Source organism: Phaethon lepturus, unplaced genomic scaffold (assembly GCF_000687285.1).
Source record: "Phaethon lepturus isolate BGI_N335 unplaced genomic scaffold, ASM68728v1 scaffold49486, whole genome shotgun sequence".
Taxonomy (NCBI): Eukaryota; Metazoa; Chordata; class Aves; order Phaethontiformes; family Phaethontidae; genus Phaethon; species Phaethon lepturus.
In genome coordinates, this window is record NW_010545036.1 from 1 (window position 1) to 9,451 (window position 9,451).

A 9,451-nucleotide genomic window follows, 5' to 3' on the forward strand; every position below is an offset into this window, starting at 1 on the left:
CGGTGGCCGGCCCCGGCCGGTGCGGGACGAAGCCCCTGGAGTTTAAGGGGGGAAGGCGTTTTGGCTTTGGAAACGGCAGGAGCAAGTGACTGAGAGCCGATGGGCGACACCGTCCCATCAGCCGTAACGCTCCCCATAAACCCATTGCGTTGCGAATAGCGTGCGAAATTTATAAACAAATAAATAAGAAATAAATAAATCCTGTGGTCTGTTTGTATTCAAAGTGAACTGCCTGCAGGATGCCCCCACCTTTACGAGTAAGAAATGGGGGGGGTTGACTGGGACAGTCCTCCCTTGCAGGAGGTCATGCAGGGACCAGCGTGCTGGTGCAGAAGTCTACTGACCCCCACCCAGGTTATATGGGGGTTTTACAGTCCACGGTTAATGGCTTCCAAAGTGACACTGTAACAAAGTCTTCTGCAAACAAATGCAATGCAGTGTTGTGAAGGTTTATTTTTAATAACTCATTTTTAAGACTCGTCCTGTCTTTTTTAAGGTTTATTTTTAATAACTCATTTTTAAGCCTCATCCTGTCATTTTTTATCCCTCGTGCTCTGAATAGTAAGGATTTATCAGCGTTTTCAGATGTCAGGCCATTTTTGCTCTTAGATCAGCCTGCTCTCAGTCAGAGGCGAGAGTCCCGCTCAAACTCCTGAGCTAACGCATTGTGCATCATCTCTGTAAAATGGGCGCCAGCTCCCGTGTGTGCCAGCTTTGGCTGACGTGGAGTTAGTAATGCCATGAGATATAAGGTCATGCTTAGCAAGAAAACTGGAGTGAGGGAAGTTTTTTGAAAGTAACTTTTACTTGGAGCCTGGCTGGGTATCAGTCTGCAGGTGGTGAGTGACTGCTTTTGCATCACTTGTGCTTTTGGGTCTTTTCCCTCTTCACTTCTTAAACTGTCCTTATCTCAACCCACAAGTTTTTTTCTCACTTTTGCCCTTCAGTTCTCTCCCCATGCTGCTGGGAGGGGAGTGAGCGAGCAGCTGGGAGGGGGCTTACCTGCCAGTCGGGGTCAACCCATCACACCATGACAGTCAAGTACCACTGAAATTGATGCAAAATAGGCTGGAGAAAATCTGAGCACAATCACCAGTAAGGGGCTGCATGTTAAAACACTCTTAAAAGTAAATAATTTATTTATGAACATATATTTGAAATGCAAGTATTACAGAGTAAAGGATTTAACACAAAATCTTTCCTTGCTCATATGACAAAGTAAATCATTTTTTTTCCATTTATTTTTCTGTTCTTGAGACCTAAATGTCGCTGATGTCTTCTCTCAGGCTGCCCATAGAGTACACTGCGAAAAAGATCAGGCTCACTGGTTCTGGATGTTTTACAGATCAGAAGATAAAATATCTTTCGGAGGCTTTGCAATACAAATGTAACCACTTGTGCTTCATCAGATGGTTCTTCATATACAGGTTGTTTCATATCTCCATAGGCAGACATAATAACAGCTTGGAGGAGATTGATCAGGACACAGATCATCACCAACATGAAAGAGGCGAGGAAAAGACCACCCAGCAACCTGTTGGATGAAAATGCCGTATCTCTGAAAGCTGAGACACAGTAAGAGAATACGGTCTGAGCTGAGTGAATCATGTTATTGTAATTCCATTCATGCTGCCCAAACACAAGGTAGCCAAAAGCCATAAATACAAAGAAGTACACCACCACCACAAGGGCCATTGAGGAGATTCCGGGAAGAGCTGCCAACATCGATCTTTGTGCCAGGCGCACGTCATAAAAGAATTGAGAATATTTTAGAGTTTTCAAAACTACAAAAAATGCTAAAAAGCCCATAGTAATACTTAAAATTTGATCTAAATGAGAAACCGCATGAAAATGAATGAAATCGTTTGGGTGAAGTAAGTAAAACTTCACTATATCTGCTCCCACCTTAAACTTTATGATCTTTAAAAAAACAAAAATGAGGAATGTTGATTTTAAGCCAAAGTTGATTATATTGGAAATGTTTTTAATATAATCTTTTTTGTCTTTGCTGATGATGTGAAGTTCATCTGCAGTGTAAATAAACAGAAAGGCAAGAACAATCATGAACACAAACTTTTGAGCTTTAGCTTGCTGATGAAAAATGGGGAGTGCAAAAGAGTGTACTGACAAACTTGGTTTTATGATCCCCAAATGAGACATTTCAAATATGACTGAGATGGTGCAAAAGCGATCTGCATCTGAGTTAAATGTAGTTAGTTCAATAATCACAGCCCATGTCTTTTCATCAAGCCAGTTGTTCTGTTGTAGAGCATCCAGCCTGGTCGTTGAATTAGGTCTTCCTTCTTCAGGGAAAAAGTAAAACGTGTATCCTGCTGGTCCATATGTGTGCAAATCTCCATATGAATAATAACTCCACGGAGTCCTGTTTCGCTGGTAAGTGAACCCACCATAACTGCTGGCATCCTTGGAAACAGACTGGTTGGCAACCTTTGTCCAAGTGCCAGCATAGTCACCCTTCTCTGGGATGTCACTGCCATATTTGTGAAGACAGTGGCTTTTACTGATCACAAAGTTATTTCCAAAGCTGTGAGGGTGGAAGCATTTTTTCTCAGTACCTTTAGCTCGCACTTGCCTCATCCTAGGCAAACCAATGATTTTGGACCAGCTCCCAGGAAGAAAGGTTGGCTGAATGTCATTGTGGATCAAAGGCAGGAACAAGTCATTCACCCACACATAGATATGTTCTAGCCTATTTACGTTGGAGAGTTGTGGAGAGAACTGATTATGGATGAATCGGTTGTAGTGGAAACTGTTGGCATTCTCAGTGGAATAGGCAAAATTGAATAGCAGTGTTGAAAAGACGAGGTGACTGATGAAACCTTTTATAAAAATAAATGCCTTGACTTTAATTTTTGCCTTTTTCAGCATGTTTGCAATTTCATCAGCTTCTAAAGGCTTATACAGCTTGGTGCCTCTGAGTTTAGCAAGTTTCAAGTGCATCTCTCTCATCTCATCACCACTCATTGTTTCTTTAGCCAACTTAATCTCAGAATACTTTTCCTGAGTTAACCATGTGATGTTTTCACAGCATTTTGGACGAATTGTACTCATAGCTGAGAAAAAAATGATTTTTAGAATTGAACGGAGAAACACATTTTCAATAAAGGAAGTTGCAGATGCTAAAAGCCACTCTAGTGAAGTCTGATAGCCATAAGACAAACCATATAACACAATGAAAAATGATGATAGCCCAGTGACAGCAATAACTAGTGCCCATGAGAGATAGACACACCACCACGAAAAAACTATGTGTCGTCTCTTGCGAAAGGGCCTGGAGGTAGTGCTTACTGGTTTCCTTCCTTTCTGAAAGTTGCTCTCTTCTTCTGCGTGATTATTACTAAAATTGGGGTTTGATGGTGGCCTTCTCTGCCAGGCCTTAGCCGTTGCCAGGGAATTCGCGATTATCATCTGCTCCTCTGTTCCAATTACAGTTGCATGTCTTTCAGAAACTGTGCAATTACTCCAATTTTGGGGAGCTCCCTTGCTTCTTGTTGTTCTGGAAGATGGCGGGCTCTGTGCGTTGCTGGGACCAGGAAGGTTCTCCAAGGGACTAATATTCCTCGATTGTGCTGAAGTTTCTGAAAGGTACAATTTTTGCAAATGTTTCTTCCGGTTCTTGAGATTTCCAGACAGGAGGGGTGAACTTATCTTTGGGTCCGTCTGAGCCACACCATGAGGAGAAGGTTCCTTCTGGGAATACTTAAATAAGGCAATTATAGTCATTTCCACAGGTATGGTAACTAAAGCACATTCAATTCCTACTGTCATTGATCTCAAATACCTCAAGTGTATTGGAGATTCTGCATTCTTGTCAACATTAAAGAACATAATGTTAACAAGCAATTTGAATAATAATATTGCGAAACAAGAAGACAACCTTTGGAGCCTGCTGAAAGTGCCAGTGAGAACACGAGCAAAAATCGAGAGCCACAGATGGCCTTCTGTTAGACTGTTGGCAAGATTAATCAAAAAATAGTCAATTCTGGGCAGAGGTGTCTTGGGGTTTGTGACAGAAAATGTCCTTTCTAGTAACTGATCGCCCTTGTCAAGAGAAAGCCATTTCCTGCACATAAAGAACCAGGTCTTTCTGGTGGACATATTCTCAACTTTGGCTCTGCTTAAGAACCAGCTTGGAGATGAGCCCTTGTTATTATGCCAGACCCTGAAGGAACAAATGTCTCCCAAGTCTTTCTTAGTAGTTAACAGAAAGCAATCAGTGCTTCCTTGTTGGAAAGACAGAAAATGTGGGTGCCGTAAACAATGGACGTCACTTCTGCCATTCTGGCCGATGAGCTGAAGAAAGACATCTGCTTTGGTTCCAGCTCCCCAGCGACTGCCTGTGTATAAAGTGACCAAAAAGCTCACTTTATCAAAGGGGTCGTTGTCTGGCAGAACTATAATCTTGCCTTTGCTGTCCCTGTCAGCCTTGTCTTTTCTCATGGCCCAGAGGGACAAAAGAAAGTAGGCAGCAAAAATAAAGAGCACTGTTAAGAGAGTCACTGGGTTCTTAGGTATGTCTGCTATCAAGCTTTTTCCCAGATCTATTGTGTTGGGGGTAACTATCACTTTGGCTGCCAGGAACCTGATGTCAAACGTGGATACATTTGACGCAGCATGGACTGACAGCCTTCTGCGACTCCGCTTCATATTGCAGACACAGTGTACCCTCTGCCAGTCGGTCAAGGAGCCAAGCCTGCATGTGTCTTCTCTCCACAGGCTTCGAACCCCATCTAGAAATAAGCACTGATCACTAAAAATGTGTATGCTTACCAGTCTCTGGGTTTGATACCTTGTGACATAGGGTGTCAGCAAGACAATGGAGATGTTATGAGTGTCTGTACTGTTTCCTTGAGCTGCGGCTGTCAGCAATGTCTCTGGGAGACAGATAATATAGGGAGCCTTAATGTTACAGTCAGTGCTAGCTGTCTCATTTTTGCTCGTGACCGTTGGCAAGTCATGAAAAGCAGCAAATGAGGCTATGGGATGAGCATGAGTGACGTTTGCGCCTGTAAATACTAGCACTTCGAAAGTAACTTTTAATTTTGTGAGAATCTGGATGTATATGGTCTTGGTATTTCTGATGACTTCAAAACTAAATCCTCCAGTTGTGTAAGCTTGTGTTTTATCAGGTCCCATTGCTAACTGAAAAGTTGAAGAGTCCTTATCTTTCCTAGCAATAGTAATTTCTGCTCCTTCGGGCACGATCCCTAGTAGATCCCCATTAGCCTTGGTCTCTGACATTTTGAACCCCAAGACCATTGTTGTGATTTCTGATATGTAACCTAACCAAGGGAAGGGGTTCTCATCAAACTCAAAAAGGGCAGTGGAAATCACAGCATCATGGGGCAATCCTGAATAATTTCCCTTTTTCAGTGATGGATAAAAGCAATTCCGGCATGTGTTTCTGGTAGAGAAAGCATTGGCAATGTTCCAGGATTCATCTTTCCTCAGAGTGATATTCCAGTGCTTTGTTTCCATTACAGTTTCTGTTTCTCCGGGGACTTTGCCCTGGAAAACTATCTCCGTTAAATCTTCCATGATGGAGAAGACTTGTTTAACTCCCCTTACATTGACGTTCCTGCGATGCAGAAGAGCAGCTTTCAGGATGTTGGACAAGCATCTTAGTATTCCACTGGTCTGAATTTCTGCTCCCTCAGACCAATGGCTTTCATTTCTCTGTATCTTCAGCACTTCTGTTACTTCTGTCAGTTTCTTAATGGCAAGGTCTTGTGATTTAACGTTCACTTCATCAGCTTCCTCTGTGACTTGAGAAAGAGAAGCAACTACTTGGTTGATTTCGAGTGTGCTGTCAACTGAAATATTCAGAGCTGTTTTAATCAGGCTTTCCCGGAGCTGAGCTTTAGGGAGCTGGAGAGTTGGTGCAGCTTTAATATAGTTTAAGACTGAGGCTGCCATGTAAGCCAAATAACCGGCGCTAAAATAATCTCCAGTCTGGAGATAAGATGTCATTGGTGCGCTTAAACCGCTCACTGAGGCCAGCAATTCATGAAATACAACAGCTAGTGGTCGACTGTTAACTGGGTTCTGTACGCGGACATATAAACTCACTTGGGTAAACGCCCCAAGGGAATCATGGACTTGAACATAAAGTGTCAAGGTGTACTTCTGAGAGGGCACTCCCACTGGGAGAAAAGATGGAGGAGTTTTAGGCTGATAACCAAAGTACAGAATTGTGCCAAATGTATTTTCCTCCACAGAAGTTATTTTGGTAGTTTTGGGTACATTGGAAGCTACTATCACTTTATATGTCAAAGGTAAATTGCTGTCAGAAAATCCACTGCATTGAACAACAAATTTTGTCAGAAAGGCTGTACCCCAGCGTGGGTTGATAGTACACTTGCCAGCCCTAGGAGGAGAATTTACCTTAAATGCATGTCTGTAGATTGAAGACCTACCGTCCCAGGTAGTTACTTTTAACAGGAGTATGTAGGATCGATGTGCAGTCTTTGTAAAAGTCAGAGCATGTATAGACAGGTAAGCCCCAGACCTCCCCGTTGAAGTTCTGGAAGACCAGTCAAAGCTAATTTCTGTCGAGTTTTCTGAAAAAAGGGACCAGTAGTAGACTGGCTCGCTGTTTGTTCTACAGTTTAGGCATTTTCCAGACAAGGTAAATCTCTCTGTTGGAATTAGAGTGCTACCACAGTTTTCAAGGCATGCCACATCCAGAAGAATTGGGGAGCCAGGCTGCACCTCTACAGTTTGGTCGGCATAACTCCTCCTTCTGTCCTTTTGAATCACTAGACGGAAGTAGTATACGGCATTTCCTGGGAGGGATTCTGGTGGCATTGCTTGAACTGGACCTGAGGATGTTAACCATTTCAAATCCTTCTGGGCTGGATGGCATCTCTTTCCTGGGCTGACTTTCATGTTTTTATAATCTGACACCTCTTTAGTGCAGTACCAAGTAAATGCGATTCCTTTTAGTCCTTCCTGTGAATCAGGATCGTAGGATGCAGAGCCATCAAGAGTCCAATTATCAGAAAAACCCACTGTGCGGAACATGCCTCCTGCAATATTTGCCACTAGATCGGTTCTCTCAATCTGAATATAAACTTTATCTGAGCCCTTGAGGATTATCGAGGTCCTAATTGGGTTTATCTCAACAGTGAAATAAAATAGATACAACCCATATTCTAAAGTAAAACTGGGAACAGTTAAGCGTATCATATCTACACCATACATCAAAGAAGAATTTACTGGTTTTGTCCAGTCCGGAACAGTTGTTGTGTCCTGAACAGGATAGATGCGCCACAAGGGCTTGATAGATATACCAATGCTGCAATCTACTAGCAATCTGACAAAGAGGTAGAAAGATGACCCCCTTTTCTGATGCAGGACAGAGGTGTGAAGAACAGGTTTCTGAATCTGCACGGTGTGTATGTAACAGGCTTCTTTCAGGCAAGACACTGGTGCTTCTATGGTTTTTGCAGCATAGTTGTTGACTCTGACTCCTAAAAGAGCTGGTGTAAGTGCACTTCTGGTACAGTTCACTTTTGCCACAAACCCCGTGTATTTCTCTGGATCAAAGGGTAAAGCAGAGCGACGGACAAAACGTGTGGCGTTTCTAACGTGATCATTGTATGTGTATGTGCTGTTCTGGAGAAGGTGGTCTTTTTGTGTTCCAAAAAGCTGCAGATGGAAGGTCCACTCGCACTGAAGCATCGGATGTTGTGCAGGGATAAACCACACTAAATAAGTAAAACTCTGCAGAAAAGGACGGCCGCTGCTGAAAACGTGGACTTCAATGTCTCTTTCTGCCAGAGACCTAAACAAAGCCCTGTTCTGATTCATATAAAGGTACATATTGAACTTGTACCACTGGAAGGCCACAAACTCTATGGAGAGTAAGTAGGAGAGCTCCTTGTGTTGGTAGAACACAGTGCGTGTGTTAAGGCCATCTGTGGAAATAGGGCTGTTGTTTTCTTTGGTTGTGTAAAAAGTTCCATGGTTGTACCTGAAAATGTAAGTACTCTTGTTGGTCTTTCCTGGTTGAAGGTTGACATGGATAGGAGTTTCTCTGCCTGCAGTTAGGCTCAGGGTACCATTGAGTAGATGTAGTTCTCCTGTCATTTCCTCGAACCTCTTTCCATCAACATGAAAATAAATGCTGGCCACGACCACCTCACCCGGGCTCTGAGGTGTGGCAACAGCACAAAAGTTGCTCTGCAGGGTAAAGGAACTGTAGGAACAGAACCAACCTCCTGTAGCCTGCATGTCCATCAGTCTGTAGGCCAGTGTCCTTGGTGTAAGGGGCTGAAGCCTCCAGGAGAGGCTGAGGGGCTGATGAGGAACACTAAGGAGCTTGGAGCCAACACTGAGGACATGCAGCAAGTCAGGCTCTACCTTGAGAAAAAGGCTGAGGCTTATCTGAGGCATCTGCTCGATGCTGACTGAAGCAACATGGAGCCCATGGTGCCTGTAGCGCACAGTCAAGCGATAGCTGTAATAGGTGGCACAGGTCTGTTGCAACTCGGCTGTTGGGTAGACAGCAGGTGGTGGCGTGTCTTGGTGGTCACTGCTGGGAAGGAGAAGGGTAGAGGGGCTGCCACCCTGGCTGCTGAAGCGGTACTGCCAGCTGGCACTCTTGAGGCGTGCACACCAGCCCAGCTCTACCGGCTGCCACGCATGGATCAGGTGTGTCGAAGGCCAAAGCACGAACAGCCGCATAGCCTGCCCAGACATCTCGATGCTCACGTTGTGGTGAAAGCACTCAGGTGCCATGCATGAAGCAGATGAGCATTGCACTGTAAGGAGGCTGGAGGCCATTGCGGGGGGAGCGCTTCCTGCTAGGAGGCTTGTCTGCAGCATGACCTGGCCTGACCAGCGCGAGGTGTTCTTCACCCAGGCCGAGTTCAGGTACCAGAAGCAGCGTGGTGCGGGTGGTGGCCACTCCTCTTCTCTCTCTGCCTCTGTTCTTGCTCCTGGCGCGGGCTGGTAATGCAAGATCATGGTGCTGCTCCACAGGCACGAGACCCAGCGCTCGTTGTCCTGCCGTTGAGAGACTTTCCCGTGAGGGCTCCAGCAGCTGACCAGCAGGGGTGGTGGCTGCAGACCGGAAGAGGAGGACCCCGAGCCTCGACGCCGGAGCCCAGGGGCCAGCAGCCGAGCGGCTGAAGGAGGAGGAGGTGGAGCACTGTCATTGCGGTATGAGGTGGAGAGGAGGGAGCGCAGCCATTCGAGTGCCTGACGGATGCTGACAGTTGGGGAGTTCCAACTGCTGGAGAATGTCTCCATGGAGACCAGAGCTCTGTTCCCCGGCACAGCTGGTAAGAAAGGTGTTTAAATTTAGAAACAGCAGATCGTGTGTGGATACACCCGGTGCCGCAAGAAACAAATATTTCGGGGCCAATAACCTACACGAAACACATCCGTCGGCAGCACCGTGGCCCCCTCGATGACACAGGGGCTC

The 9,451-nt window shown here is 45.0% G+C and overlaps 1 protein-coding gene across 1 annotated transcript; it reads right to left on the bottom strand.

The window, feature by feature from the left end:
- Nucleotides 1-1,206: 1,206 nt before the first annotated feature.
- Nucleotides 1,207-9,276, bottom strand: PKDREJ (polycystin (PKD) family receptor for egg jelly). The gene is made up of 2 exons (XM_010288839.1): nucleotides 3,666-9,276; nucleotides 1,207-3,497 (listed from the first exon to the last, which is right to left on the bottom strand). The coding sequence occupies exons 1-2, from the start codon at nucleotides 9,274-9,276 to the stop codon at nucleotides 1,207-1,209; spliced, it is 7,902 nt and encodes a 2,633-aa protein (XP_010287141.1).
- Nucleotides 9,277-9,451: the final 175 nt, after the last annotated feature.